Here is a 15,877-nt window from a genome sequence, read left to right on the forward strand (position 1 = left end):
ACAGTGAAACTGGGGAGATGCAGGTCAGAAAAGTGGACAGTAAGCTGTGCAGAAAAATGATGGGAGTGTCAGGTTCAAATGGTTGTTGATCAGCAACACAAAGATAAACTGGCAGCTGGTTACTGGTGACTTTCCTCAGGGATCAAGCTATTGAAAGAGATTATAAATAAAGTATATAGTATTTTAGGTTTGTATGAATATTAATGACTGTATGCTTTTATTCTGCACTTCTCATGAAAAGTGCTTAATCACTTCTAAACTCTCTAAGGGTGACTTGAAATAACAAATAAAATGGTGCAACTCTGAATTTTGTCTTTTTTGCAAAGACTTTCTAAATGGAGAAAATGACGTCTTCCAAGGGAAAAAGAAAAGACTACAATACCCCGCAAATAAACTTAAAACTATACAAACCTCAGGAGACAGTAGCTTGCTTTATGTCAAAAAATGGCATAATGACAAAATGTCACTATGTCAAAAAATGTCAAATTTATGATGTTTTGCTTTATATTCTTTTTGAGAGTCTTTTTTCAGTATTTGAAGATTATTATGAATGTTTGTGTTCTAGAGTTATTTTATTTTCCATTAGATATATGGCTTATTTTTTTTGTTTCCATTGTCATAGTGAAATGTCTATCCCATAAAGTCTTTCAGGAAACACTGCTGTCGTGGTAAATAACTATGCAATTTGTATTTCATGAAGTATTTTATCTATCAGTTGCATTTCAATGCTACATTTTATGCATTTCATTACACTACTTCCTCTAGCTTGCTTTGCAAATGAAAAGATTTCAAAAACAAATAAAGTGCTGAGATTAGATCAGGGAGAGTCAGATTCTGTGGATCTGCTTTACAAATACTGATTACAAAGACATAGAGTAGGTACGGTACAGACAGTGGGGAGCAGTGGGAGTGGGGGCCAGTTTTTTCATAAGCACTGTGCAAATACTCTATGTCAAATTCTTGTGAAAGTGCAGAGTTTTCATATTTAACCACTGTATTTAATACCATGCTGAAGGTACAGCTAATCAGTAGTGTTGTTTTAAGGTGGGCATGGGTGGAGGGGATTTAGATATTTAAGCTTTTCATAAAGTAGTGTTCAGAAATCTGTTTGCTCATTTTCTTTGTGGAAAAGGTTGTTTTCTTCCTCTTCTTAATTAAAAATAGTTTGCTTTTTCCTGTCTGCATCATTTTAATGTCAGTGTGTTTGTTTTGAAAGGTCTGTGGACAAGTGTGTCATAATATATGAAACTGTAAGTATAACATTGTACTTCATTGGATTGTTGTCTTTCAGTATCAGCACTGCTTCTGAGTGTCTTATCAATGTAAAGGAATACGAAAGAATAGAAACTAAATAAACCTAAAATATTTACTGTGCATTGCGGGAGGGGGCGGAGTTCAAGGAGAAATGTCTCTTGACAATTGATCAGCCTTTTTCACTTTTTATTTAGATTTCTTTGAGGGGGTTGTTATTTGATTTCTTTACAATAGAGTATTATTCAATGAATTCCATACTTACATGTTATCTTCATCTTCATACCGAAATAGAAAGATATTTGTTACTTAACTTTATCTTAGCTTCCAAAGCAGAAGGAACTGTAGCTTTTGACATAAAACTGGGAATGGTGATCATAGACATTCTTTAGTTCATATATATATAAAGTGCTGCACATGAAATAGAAGCATAATAAAGAATTCAAGAATTTTTTTATGTTAAGGACAATGTCTTTAAAACATAGTAATTAGGCATTTTCTGAGATACTGTTATTACATCTTTCATGGTTTACCTGTTAAGTGGCATTTGCCTTTAGTACTTTACAGTATTAAAAATAATAATAATTTTGCTGAAAATGAAAGATGAACAGATTTTAACTTTCTCCAGCTCCAGCTTGTTCTGCACATACTGTTGCACTAATACGGTTCCTCAGTTAGGGTTGGTTTGTCACCAGGATCACTAATTTATACCTTCTGAATTTTTGGCCCAATTATTTTAGTACTTTCAAGCTTAGACAGGTATGTAAGAAGTCCCTCAGATTTTGGAACCTCAGAAAATTGAAAGATGCAGACAACCACAGCATAAATATTTTTTTAATGCTATTTGTCAGCTTTTGTGGCCTTAGGTATTTACCAGGTGGGACAATAACTTCTATAGCTGTTCATAAGTGGGGGCAATAAGCGTTCATGGGAGGGAGAGAGATTTCACCCTAAAATAGGGCACATTTCTCACATTGGACAGCTCAGAAAACTGGAGTGCTGACTGATCAATTAGTGATTCAGAGTAACTTTGCTTTTTGTCTTTCCAGCCTGTTGGTACCCCTCAGAGAAACAGTATCTTTCCTAAGAGGGAAAATCTTTCAAATTTTAAGTTAAAACCTTATGGAAATTAAGGAATCTAGTGGCCAAATAGGAGAACCACAGATGTGATTAATTATTGGCCCAGTTGAAGGATTGTAGCATGAAGTCTGTTTGAATTTTACCTCTTCACTTTTGGTCATTTTTAATCTTAGATTTGTAGAAGAAAAGTGTTTATCCTCATGAGCAGCCAGTCAAATGGATGTAATTAATTCAGTTGGTATTTCTGGCATTGTTGTGTCAGAAGTTCTGTGTTGGCTGGTGTTGAAGGATAGGAGTGTTCCAGTGAATTGAACAGGGGGCTTCAAGCTGGAAATTCAAGATGCATTTCTGACTCTACTGCTGATCAGCTTTGGCAAGGTTGTATAACTTCTCCGAAGGAAACTGTCATCTTGCAAGAAGCAACATTATTCCTTAATTTGAAAGAAAGTATACAAATGAATGAACTTTCTTTTTATTCTTTAAGATTTAAATCACATATTCTTTTACAGAGTACTGGCAATATCCTTCATACTTTGTCTCAGCATACCAGGTAAGAACCCAGTATGATTATTCTCTTTTACTGTTAATATATAAAAGAAATTAAATCCTTTTCTTGTGAATTTTCACACTTTTATTTGTAGATACGTTACAACTTGTGGTTTTGCACCACATAGTCCGTTACTTGCCACAGGTTCAATGGATAAAACTGTGAACATATGGCAGTTGGACCTTAAGCAACCCTGTGCAGGTTGGTGTGGGAAGTATTTGTGATCTGTTAAAGCACAATATTGTTGAATATGTTCTGTAGATGCAGAACCCCCGCTTTTTCTTACATGCAGTTAGTTTGTAACCTCAGGATTATGTGCACATTAGTTATCTTTTCTCTGAATTGATTTTATTAACATCCTACAGAGGTATTCTCGTTTTTTAAATGAAAGATGTACTAGAAGTATTTTGATTTTATTAGTCTGCTATATCTTCTTTTCTGACATTTGCCATTTCTTACTCTCTGGACAGCATTTAAGGGGTGAATATTATTCCCAGAGTGCTGAAGGATTTTTTGGACAAGTATCATTAGTGATGAGTTAAAACAGAAAATACATTAATTGCAAGCATAATTATCAACAAGAAATACAGCTTACCAGTTGTTATAGGTGAAAAAAACAGGCTAACTAATGTTATAAGATATATCAGCACCTAAAGTATGTGGAACGAAGGTACATAGATCTTTGTTCAAAGCACAACAGTTAAGTCTGGACTTCAGTCTGTTTTTCTCAGGAGGTGTGAGACTTGGTTTCAGTGTCTGGTGATGTTTTTCTGTCTTTGAGTTCACTTCAGATTTGACAGAAAGGTAGGCGTCTGAGAGGTTAAATTCCTCTAAACTTTGAAAATTGATATGTAAAAGACAAACCCAAATAATTGTCCCCCAGTGAAATAATGTCTAATAAGCATTTCTTTTATTAGATACTGGGGAATCTGTAGTACTGAGAAGACTTGAAAAACAGCATTAATTACTGGCCATCATTCTTAGAACAGGGTTATTTTTAATTGAGTTTTTTTGGGGGGTGGGGTGTTGGGGGGTGTTGGGTTTGTTTTTTAACTGTCTTTTATCTTTCCAAAGGAAATATGGTAGAAAATGAATCTAAGCTGGCCGTTAAGGACTGGTCAGAGGATGATGTTTCAGCCTGGCTTTGTGCACAAGACTTAGCAGACTTTGTTGAGCTTTTCAAAATGAATAACATTGATGGCAAGGAACTACTGAATCTTACTAAAGAAGGTCTGACTAATGAATTAAAAATTGGTAAGATTACAGAAATCCAAATAGTTTCTAGAGTATGTGTGAAATGTTGGAATGAAAGTGAGTGAGGGGTTCCATACATGGTTTGTTTTCCCCTGAAATGCATTTTTATTTCATTACCAGGGCTGATAAAAAATCCCTAATGTCACATTATTCGCAGTACTCTTTTTTTTTTTTTTTTTTTTTTTTGTTTATTTGTGTGTGTGTGTGTTGCTTATACCTAAAGACATAAAATGCACTTCCCCCAACAGTGCCATGTTATATTATATAATTATATGTATGTAATAGGTAGTATATATAAAAGCAGGTCTTACCTGCTTTTGTTTCTGGTTTCATTTTCAGATCTTGTATCATTAAGCTGTATACAATTAATGATTCTGACTTTGGTAAATAAGGCACACTATAGTTTTTCCTGTCAGTCTGCAGAAGTGCCATGTTTATAATGCTATATTGTCAACAACCTTGAATTTAGCAGTGAAATTCTTATAGCATACTGTTATCATAATAGAAAAACATAAGGTATGTTTTAGTTTTTACTTACTTTGGCGATGAAGTGTTTGAGGTTGACATTTAGTAAGGATCAAGCAAAGTTTGCCTGGCTCAGACACTTTATAATTCATTAGGTGTCCTCGTTAGTACATTGTCCTGTCACTTTATTGGAAAACTGTGATTACATTTTAGAAGGAATCACAAGGAAGTGCCATATTAGTAATGATTCCACAGTGGTTATGCTGAAATAAGAAATTTAAGGATGGTGAACTACACGGGAACTTTCTGAATATAAATTCTCTGTTCGTTTTGATGGCTAGATTTAGGTGTAAATTAGGTGCTGGTACATCTGCCAAAATGAGATCAAGTATAGCAAAAGGCTGAACGAGTTAAGAAACCTTTCAAAAAGTATTTTTTATTTTATTTTTAGAAGTTAGTATTCTTGATTGTGGGAAACTTCTCCCCTTTTTTTATGTGTGCATGAGTGTGTGCTGTTGGTCTGTATAAGCTCGTAGTATCTCTGTGTATCAACTGGCTTTGTTGAATTCTAGAAGTCAACAGAGATGCTGGGAATCTGTCAGGAATTGTCATCCACAAAAGATACTTAGCTTCATCAGTTTCTGCACACATTTGGAGTAGCTTAATGTTGCAGCAACCTCTGTCTGAGGCTAATTAAATAATGCTGACTAGAAAGTTACGTGAGAGCTGAAGGCAGTGTGACCAATGCTGAGAACTGACCTGTTGTCTGTGGGGAAAAAAAACCAACAAAAGCATGTGTTGCCTGATAGATTTGTAATGATGCTATCAAAAACAATTTCAAAGTCAAATAAGGAAATAAAATCTGAATTGTAAGAGCCCATTGTAAGGTTATAAGACGCAAAGGATAGATGTGGCTTTAGACAGAGCACATGTAGAATACAGGCTGTTTATGGGAAACTGTTACTTTCTGGCTCTTTCATTTGCCGTAAAAGGATGCAGTGAGGATTGATTGTACATATGAGCTAAAGTAGCTTCCATATGTTCTTTCTCATTATCAGGTAAAATGCTCATTGCTCAGTCTCTGTTCTCAATACTTGGGTCTTTTGCCATGTTTTTTCTTCAGCAGGTACTTTAATACGCATCATAAGATTATAAGATAAGGAATCAGATTTTCACAGGTATCAGGCAGCTATAAGATATTTTTAAAAAAGCTCTAACTGAAATAATTTATCGCCTTAATACACATAAGCTACTCCACAAATATGAACCAGCACATACACAATGTGAAGCAATGAGTTACACTTCAATGGTTATATAAAAGACATTTATAAAACAAAATAATGAAATATACTACTCAAAGTCTCCAAATAAAATCATTCAGATCAATCAGTTCTGAAGTGGTAAATGTTGTGTTTCTGCTTCTGCATGTCATTCTGCAAGTATAATTGGCACAGACTAGAAATTACAGCCTCATATGTTTGACAAGGATTGTTTTCTACCTGGCACGGGCTCAAGCATTTACAAAATAGGAAAATACTATCTGCCTAAAACTTAAATAGTTTTCGGTGTTACTAAAATTCCAGTTTAACTGAGTTTTAAGAGTCTATAAAAAGACATGAATGAGCACACTTTCTCTCCTTGATAACCTGTTCTCTTTGCACTAGAAATGCGGCATTTACTGGTTCCTTAATTTCCTGCCAAAGAACTCTTGAGGTTTTTTACAGTCTTTGCAAAGGGAGGTTTTTTAGACCCTTTTACTCGATGGTTGATGGGACAGAAGCTTTTTCTTCTATCATTTTTTATTAGCTGCTTATTTCTTGTCCTTCTTAGTCTTTGCTTTAGCTCTGGTTTGCATTTTAAAAACAGTGTATCCTCACTTGGAAGGCATTTTATCTAAGAGAAAGTGATTAGCGAGTGGTTCACATAACATTTCATTAGCTTCTTTGATTGTTTTTGACAGCTTTTTGAAAGAATGCTTCATTACCATGCAATGGAACTAGTCTCTTTCCAACCTAATTGTCATAAATAACACTGTATTAAACTCTGTAAGATGTTGAGCAAAAGTGAAGTGACCATTATATATGTTCTGGCTGAAAAGCTTGTGTACATTCAGCAAAGTTTGGGATTTCTCGTTCTTAACAGACACAATGGCACATTCATTGCAATTCTGTGATGCAGTTGAGTCAGAAAAAAAAAGAATACGCATCCTCTTCCGATTCAGAATAGAAGGTGAGGGCACATTGTTCTATGCCTTCCTAATGTTTTTCTTATCAAGCTAATTGAATGTGCTAATGTAAGGTGAATCTTGACTCCTGTTTGTTTGCAGAGGGTGGGCAGGAGGCGAGACTAGCTCTGAAAACGACACCTTCAGTTTAGAGGTTAGTGCCATTGAAAGTGTTTTGTGCTGTACTACCACAAATTGTAAAGAAGTTGGAAGTATTCCAGATACTTTCCCTTCTTCTGCAGCACATTGAGAAGGCTTTTCATGTGACTCTATCCTGATTTAGGTTTGGTATGTAAAGAGAACAGATTATCTTAAAGACAGTTCAACCCTTTCCTTACTGCAGGGTGTCCTTAGAACGTGAAACAGGGATAATAAGCACAAACTGAATTTTGAAGTCCCTGATCAGGCTGTTTGTCGTCTTTTCCATAAGCAATGTACTTCAAAGATGTGGGGGTTTTTGTCTTCCTTTTTTGTTTTTAAGGTTTCATTCTAAGTACATACAAAAAGTACAAGCAAGTTCTTTCCTGTTTCACATCTTTATCAAGAAACTCTGAGCATTAGAATGCGCTCGGAAGCAACATTTTGGAGCAGAATTTGAATCAGTCGTGACTATTTACACTGAAGTAGGAGTAAACTTTGGGAGAATTGCTCAGTACAGATATAACAGCAAATGGCAAGTGCTTTGCCTATATCAACAAAATCTTATTTTAAGTGTTCTTTTATGACTGGTTTTCAAAAAATGATCTATCACAGATAATTCTTTAATCCCTGATGAGATTTAATCAGGAGGTAGTTAATTGAGGTGTAGACTGGATGCAATAGTCTTTAATCTGGATGAGGTGAATTTAGGGAAAATTGCCCATGTGATAAAGGTTGTAGAAGATGCCCTCAAAATCCAGTTGTAACTACAGAATTATTTGGTTTCTTCTTTACGTTTCTTTCTGTCGGATATATTCTTAATTTTTCTTGATCTTACAAACTGATCTTACAGATTTTTACAAAATTGGCCGTGCAAACTGTTCCTAAGAATCAGCATGAACTTTTATTGTATTTCAGTACTGTATTTCAGTTCTGAGGTTGTCTTTATCTTTACATATGTTGTTACATAATCCTTATTAAGGAAATGTAGGTTAATTTTTTATGACTGATTTTCATCCCTTTGCACACATCGTTTGAGGCAGCTGGTTAACTGTACAGCGAAGCTGGAAGCACTGGTGTGTTGGGGCTGGTCTGCTTGGCAGTCTGCAGGTGGGGTGGGGCAGTCGGTTGGAAGACTGCTGGGTCAGCTTTTTATTTTAGTATTGAGGATAGAGAATTAACCAGAGTAGGAACTAGTATACACCACTGCTAGATGGGAAGAAAAAAAATGTGACACAGGTTTTTTGACATAAAAGCGTTTTTAAAAAGATGAATGTTTTGTGCTGCTGCAAGATGAAGGTTACTGATATCCAGGATGCATTTTCAATCGTGACAAGTTAAAATTGTATTGTGACCATTTATAGAACTATAAAATTACTTTTCTCATTATCAGTTTTCTTTTCTCCTCTTCTCACAATTAAGTTGGAAAGAATGGCAGCTGTCTCAGGCACAGGTTTCTCTCTTTTTTCAGATTCACAGCTGTTGTATAGTCTCAGTAAAAGGGTAATAGTAAGTACTCAAATAGGTTTTAGGATACTTTCATGGGGGGGTTATGTGTTAATCATGTGTTAATATATTAATAATGTGTTATAGTATTTGTGATGCTATACATGAACATGAAAAAGAGTTTATACGGCAACATGTGCGCTGTGGAGAGAAGAGCTTGCAAGACTCGCAAATATCAGATCAGAGTATTCTTTCTTTAAAAAAACTCAACAAACAAAACTAATGCAGTTTTCATAGACTCAGACAAAATATCAACACTTAGGCTCCACAGGTCTTTTTTTATGCAAAAGAGATTGGTTATATTTGATTGAACCAAAATGAATGGATTCACTCTTTACTAAAACCAAAGATGGTTAATGCTCACAATAACAGGCCCCTCTTTCCCTAGTCATTCCCACCATTGGATTTTAATTTTTTTTCAGGGGATTTTGTTTTGTGCCAAGAACCAGCTCACCTTCACTTGCAATAGTACATTACTATATATGATTTGAGAACATTTGTAATAATATATTTGTGCACCATCAAGTTTAAAAATACCAACTGTCAGCACTAAGTGTATGTTAGACTGGAGCTGTATGTCAGTATAAAAGGCAATGATGACTATGCTACTGGGCATTTTCATCATGTTTTTTGAAAAAAATTCTTCTGAAATGTCATTTTCCCCTGCCCCAACATATAAGATGATGTTCAGCTTTAGTCAGAAGTTGCATGCATTTTTTCCTCTTGTATACAGCTGTTCTGCTGGTCCGCCCCCGAATCAAAATATTCATTATTTTTATTTACATGGACTGAGTGCATTGTGCTTTCACTGCTTTCTGCTTCGGCTGTCTTGCTTGATAGTGAAACTATAAATGTAAGTAATTCAATACAGCACTTTAAATAGCATAATTGAAGCACTGATGTCTTAGGCTGCTTTGCAGGTAGTCATGCCACTAGGTAGTTCGTTTTGTTTCTTGTGAATGAGAAGTATAAATGGATTCTGCACAGTGTGTGGGAATGAATATAACTTGTGTGTCCCCACCTTCGGTGGATGGAAGCAAGCATTAAACTGGATTGTGAACAATGTTTTTGGCAGAGGTATTCATAAAACACATCTCACAAACTATAGTCAAACTTGATGAGAATTTATAAAAGACTTAGGTTCCTATACATTAATCTCAATATAATTTGTAAGTGTACCATGAATCCAAATTTGTTAGCAATATTTGTGCTATGTTGTAATACCTAATTCTGTGCCAGACATTTTAAAAAAATACAGTGAGGTGGGTAATCCATCGAGATAGTCTTACTAGATAGTTGCTTTCTAGAGTGGATAGAAGAGAACTGAATGAACATCTTCTGCAGTTTAGTGGTAGCGGTGCTGCCACCGTGGTGAGATACAGTGGGAACATCATCTCCACAGTAATAAAGGAGCTCTGTTTCTGAAACCTTGAACGAAAGGTGGAGGTCTGTGTGTATCACAAGGGCTTCAGAATGTCTTACCCAGGTTTTTCAGGGTTTATCATAATCTTGCCAAGGAGATTGTCCACAGTGAGGTTACTATTTAAGAAAGGACAGTTGGGAGTAAAATAAATTATACAGTTTTATTGGTCTTGTGTGAAGCAGAGTGCACCTCATTGTAAATGCTACGCATGTGTCTGCGGAGAGGAATGCCAGTGAACAATGTAACTGTAAAAATAAGTGATTTCCATTTTGATACAGGTTCCTTACAGAAGCATCGCCTGAGTATTGAGGTGTTGCAAGTCTAAGACCCTATTGTTCATGAGACAGGAGCATATAACAATGAAGTGTAATTTGCAGGCCCAGTGTACAAACACACCTTATTGTTGTTGATGCATTGTTTGAAGACTGCAAAGTTACTGTTGATGGGTTTTCACTTTATTGTCTTGAGCGCTTCTGGACTGAACAGGCTGAAATAAAACAAGGAAGCATGGCATAGCCATAGCTGTGTTTGTAGTTTTATTTTTAGATTAGGAGGATGTTACTCTTTCAAAAAACACAAGTTAGGCATTCTTCAGTCTTCCCTTTGTAAGCTATAAGACAGCAATACTTTTGGAAGCCACAGGACAGCAATACTATATGACAGGTGTAGGGTGTTGTAATAAAGAGATGTCAATGACCTTGTGTGACAAAAGCTAATGTGAAGGTTAAGGGAAATAAAATTAATTATACTTTTACAGGAATGGTATATCCTTATATTTAGCATGACTGGAAGGACAAAGCAGTCAGTCCCTGTAATGTTAGTGGTACTGAGTTTTTTTACTCTGTAATTACTTTTTTTAATCCCTGCAAACAGATAGTCACTGCATGAATTGTGTGTTTTGTAACACATCAGGCATTTAGAGAAATTACTGTATTGGTGGCTTGAAATTAGTTCTTTACAGTGTGCCACCTCCTTTTATTTTGCATCTTGCTATTTTGTGGCTTGTATTACTTAAAACAATGTTTATATCAATTTATATGTTTTAAGCTTTCAAAGTTATGTCAGTATTTTAAAAGCGCTTTTCTAAGATTAATATTAAAAAGCCATTCTAAGATTTGTTGATGAGCTTTTTCAGGGTTCCTCTGGCAGGGTAACATTTTTATCTTTTCTAATTTTTTTAATCTGGCATAGTTGGAAGCTGAACAGCCATCCTGGCATGGTAGTGTGGGAGAAAGACACAGCTAACGGGTGAATGGGTGTGATACTTACTGTGGCAGAAATTAGCTTCCTCAGGAGATTGTCAGATGATCTGGGGGAAAAAAGGGGAAGGTAATTTTGCACACATGCTATCATAGAACCATAGAATCATAGGCTGGTTTAGGTTGGAAGGGGCCTTAAAGACCATCTCATTCCCCCCTGCAGCCCAGGATGCTCCCAGCCCCATCCAGCCTGGCCTTGAGCACTGCCAGGGATGGGGCACCCACAGCTGCTCTGGGCAAACCCGTCATAGTAAAAAGTTCTTCCCCATGCCCAATTGAAACTTAACTTCTTCCTGTTTATATCCACTGCCCCTTGCCCTGTCACTGCAGGCCCCGGTAAAAGGTTTCTCCATCTTTCTTATGATCCTCCTTTATAAGTAGAAAGGCCCCGGTCAGGTCTGCCCCACAGCCTTCTCCTCCCCAGGCTGAACAAGCCCAGCTCTCTCAGCCTGTCTCTACAGCAGAGGGGCTCCAGCCTTCTGAGCGTCTCCGTGGCCTCCTCTGGACCCGCTCCGACAGGTCCGTGTCTTCCTTGTACCGGGGACCCCAGAGCTGGATGTAGGGCTCCGGGGGAGCTGAGCAGAGGGGCAGAATCTCCTCCCTCAACCTGCTGGCCCTGATGCAGCAGCACCTGAAAAAAAAAAATTATTTTGATGCAGCCCAGAATATGGCTGCATTTCTGGGGTGCAGGCACATGCTGCTGGCTCATAGCTACTTTTTCATCTACTCAGTATTCCCGTGTCCTCCTTTGCAGGGCTGATCTTACTTAGTCCATTCACTCCCCATTCTGTACTGGTACTGGGGATTGCCCTGACCCAGGTGCAGGGCCTTGCACATGTTCTTTTTGAACTTCACGAGCTGGTCCACTTCTCAAGCCTGTCAAGGTCCCTCTGGATGGCATCCCTTCCCTTGAACAAGTCAACTGCAGTACTCAGCTTGGTGTCATCTGCAGACTTGCTGAGGGTATACTCAATGCCACTGCCTGTGTCACTGATGGAGATACTAAATAGTATTGGTTGAAGTACACACCGTTGAGGGGCACCACTCATTACTGGTTTCCATTTGGACATTGAGCCATTGACTGCAACTCTTTGGACAAGGCCAGCCAGCCAACTCCTTATCCTTCTAACAGTCCACCCATCAAAACCATCTCTAATTCAGAGACAAGGATTTTGTGTGGTACTTTGTTAAAGGCCTTGCAGAAGTCCAGGTAGATGACATCAGTAGTTCTCCCCTTATCCACCAGCACAGTCGTAGAAGGCCTCCAGATTAGTCAGGCATGATTTGCCCTTTGTGAATCCATCTTGGCAGTCTCTGATCACCTCCCTGTTACCCATATGCCTTGACATAGCTTACATAAGTATCTGTTCCATGTTCTTACCAGTCACAGAGGTGAGGCCAACCGGTCGATAGTTCCCAGGGTCCTCCTTTTTACCATTTTGAAAAACGGGTCAATCAAACTGTAACTAATGAACGGAACCCATGTAACTGGCATGTGGTTTAATTCTTGGTGCTGCCTGCTTCCATTTTGTAAAGTGGCACTCCTTGTTACCGCTTACAGTGAAGGTGAATGTATATGTTAATGATGGCCTGAATTCAAGGAGTAGGAATGTGGTTCTGGATCTCCAGTAACAGAGTCACAAGACCTGACAAAGCCTGGATGCAAAGTCTCAGAACCTCTGTGTGAGTGTAATTGTATGTGTGTTGTGCAGACATGGCTTAAAGGTAGATGAAATACATGCTAGTAAGCTTATACTTGAGCAAATGGTTCTACTTCATGTGGTTTTTCTCCAATTCTGCAATGCAACGAGTGTGAGGAACAGGGCTCAGAACTTCATCTTAATGGAGTCTCCTGATCCTGCTGCAGTGTTAGTGAATTTTGCTGTCCTGCTTGGTGTAATGGTCTGCTAGAAGACCAGTTGCTGCATATACTTGAGAGGTGAGGAGAGTGGACTTGATGGCGCACAGCTTAAGTCACACTGGAATCCAGACTACCAGGTGCCTAGGGGCGGTGCTGGACCACTGAGCTGTTGCACAGAGGGTTGGAAGTGGAGTAAATACCACATTCTTACCATCTTGTAATGTGTAATGCTACACCAACAACAGAGTTCTTGTGTTAAGTGTGCTTAGCCTTTTTGGAATTAGACTTTTGGGGAGACTGAGCAACATCTGAATGCTTCCCTACTGATCTGTGACAAATTTAGCACTTTATGTCCATGGTGGTTTCATAAATGTGACCTTGTGCTAAACCACAGGGCAGACCTGGTCCAAGGGTGATGAGTCCTCACTCAGGTGCTTCAGTGGCGGGTAGTCTTCTGTTTGGAGGTGATGATGGCAGTTGCGCACTCTTACACCTTCGTACTGTTATTTACGTATTCTGGTTTCAAGGGAGAAGTACTGCCATCTTCCACTATCTCGCTTTTATCTACAGGTACCTTTGCACATGCAGCAGTGTGTGATTGTCAGCATCGCCTAGAATGCTGTTCTGCCGGGTGGCCATGTCTTGGTAGCTGCCTTGCACTTGCATTTGTTGTAGTTTGTTTTCATTACCCCACAAAGCTGTTGTTAGCCGGCAGGAGTGACCTGTAGTTGAGCTGTCTGTTGTGGTGGCCGGGGGTGTCTGCACATTTTTCTGTATTGGGTGGGGGTGGTGAGATGGAGCTGTGTCTCCTGTATCTCCTGTAACACAACTGCTAATTATTGTAAGACCTTTTTGCCCTGTATGTGTTGTCTGCCTCATGTGTGAATAACTTTTCAGAGTCTCTAGGCCTGCGCAGTAAAGTCCTCCAGAAAATTGAAGAACTTAGGATGAAAATGATCTCTGCTTCTGTTGATATCCCTGATGAGTTCTTATGTCCTATAACAAGAGAGCTTATGAAGGACCCTGTCATCGCTGCAGGTATGTCTTTAAATGACATTGACTGAAATTCATCTCTGAAGGGTAAAGGTAGGTGTGGGAACCCAGAAATGGGCATACCTCATTCTAAATGGCTGTGCCAACAGAATAGAACTATGGTAAATGTAAAATGGTAAATTTTCCAGATTACAACTTTGATACAGAGAAAAATACTGTTTCAAGGAATTCACTTGGTGTCATCTCTGCTGATGAGTCTGTGTAGATTTTTATTTTTAATGTTCCTTTGTTTATGTGCCTTTGTAAATATAATTACAAGCCTATTTACAGACTTGTCTTGTTAAGTGCAAAATGGAGTTGGGGGTGGGGAGGAACCAAAACCCAGGCTCATTACTACTCTTAGCACACCATGTGTGTGGCACTTAAAAGTTAGTACAGAATGCAATTCATTCAAATTCAGCAAGACCTTGGAACTGAGATATGCAAAGAGCAGAAGATGTTTCATGTAGTTAAAACATTTTATGAAGAACTAGTGTTTTGTACTTCTAATCTTGGGGGCAGAGAGGCAGGGCATGTGATGGTCAAAAGACCAGTGTATTTTTTTTTTACGCTCTGTAAACAGTGACTAGCTTCATACAGTTTTGAGGTATCGGGCCAGGTTTTCAAGAATTCAGATGTTCAAAATACGAAAACATTTGTTAACTCTTGGAGCGGTAAGTGCTGCACATAACAGTGCTTGAGCTTCTGAACAGTAGTAGTAGGAAAGACAGCCTTGCATATCCTTTTTTTAAAATATAATTTTGAAATAAGGATACATAGTTTTAGAGCAGGATAGTTTTGTTGAAAGCTGAAAATTACCGCTAGTCACTATTCACATGTATTTTACAAAAACAAACAGGCATTTTTAAGATAAACTGTTCATTTTTTTAAATAAAATGTTCATGGTGTATGTGATCAGTTATAGTATTTACTATCTAATAAATATTGCCTGTGTGCCATTCAGTGTTCATGTATTGCACTGCTGTTGTGAACCATGGGATTCCTCTGCTTTTCAGAACACAGGGTGGGCACATCAGGGAGCTCCTGACCTTGCTTTATTTCTGCAGAAGCTGATGAATAATAGCAGAAATGTCAGCCTTTGCAACAGGAGAAAGGTTGGTTTGTGGCAAGACAGGTGAAGGAAAGTAGTTTTGTGTTTGGAAATGTCTATATTCACTAGCTAGCTTCTTTACTGCCCGGTTCCTGTAGTGTGATTTTGCAGATTCAAATTGGAGGAATTTAAGTATTTCTGAGATTAGAAAGTAACTAAGCAAATTGAGCTGGCTAGTTTGTTTAGTTCGGTAAGCTAGGTAAGAGTTAAGTAAAACTTTCATGCCTCTGTGCTATGTAGAATTTAAGCAAAAATAGAAGGTGGGATGCCAAACTGTGCATTTCTTCTCTTTTAATCAAGAGACCAGCCTAATTACGATATTTTTTTCCCCACATTAAGTGGCTCATGTTCAGTAAAGGGGAAGGAGATGGAGCATAGCCCTGTGTTAGGGGCGTGGGGGCTACGGGTTTGTACCACAGAGCTGTTCCTGGGTGTTTGTGGCAAGAGTTGGCTTGGCCGGGGGGTCGGGGATGGGGGGAAGATGTGGTTTATTCCTCTGTTTCTGCTCGTAGAGTAACAGCTTGCTTTGGTACTGGCTGGAAGAGCTGAAGTCGTGACAGCAGACAGGTGTCACGGGTGTTGTGCATGCCAGCTTGGCTGCCCAGCTGGGTGCTTAGCGTTGCACAGGGGCAAGCTTCAGGTGTGCTCGCTGTTAGTGTTAGTCAGCTTTTACTTCACATTATGCATCATTCAAATGGAAAAAAAAGTCTTACTTAACAAGTGCAG

General features: G+C 38.3%; 1 protein-coding gene across 11 annotated transcripts in view; it reads left to right on the forward strand.

The window, feature by feature from the left end:
* Positions 1 to 15,877, forward strand: part of WDSUB1 (WD repeat, sterile alpha motif and U-box domain containing 1) — a 32,007-nt gene that overhangs the window by 14,256 nt on the left and 1,874 nt on the right. For 5 of the 11 annotated variants that reach the window (XM_037398301.1, XM_037398303.1, XM_037398299.1 and 2 more), the window contains 5 exons: positions 1,217 to 1,250; positions 2,841 to 2,881; positions 2,973 to 3,079; positions 3,953 to 4,132; positions 13,906 to 14,046. In XM_037398301.1, the coding sequence (XP_037254198.1) occupies positions 1,217 to 1,250; positions 2,841 to 2,881; positions 2,973 to 3,079; positions 3,953 to 4,132; positions 13,906 to 14,046 (503 nt within the window). The other 6 variants (XR_005105851.1, XR_005105852.1, XM_037398306.1 and 3 more) reach the window with 6 other exon arrangements.

Source organism: Falco rusticolus, chromosome 8, assembly GCF_015220075.1.
Source record: "Falco rusticolus isolate bFalRus1 chromosome 8, bFalRus1.pri, whole genome shotgun sequence".
NCBI classification, from domain to species: Eukaryota; Metazoa; Chordata; class Aves; order Falconiformes; family Falconidae; genus Falco; species Falco rusticolus.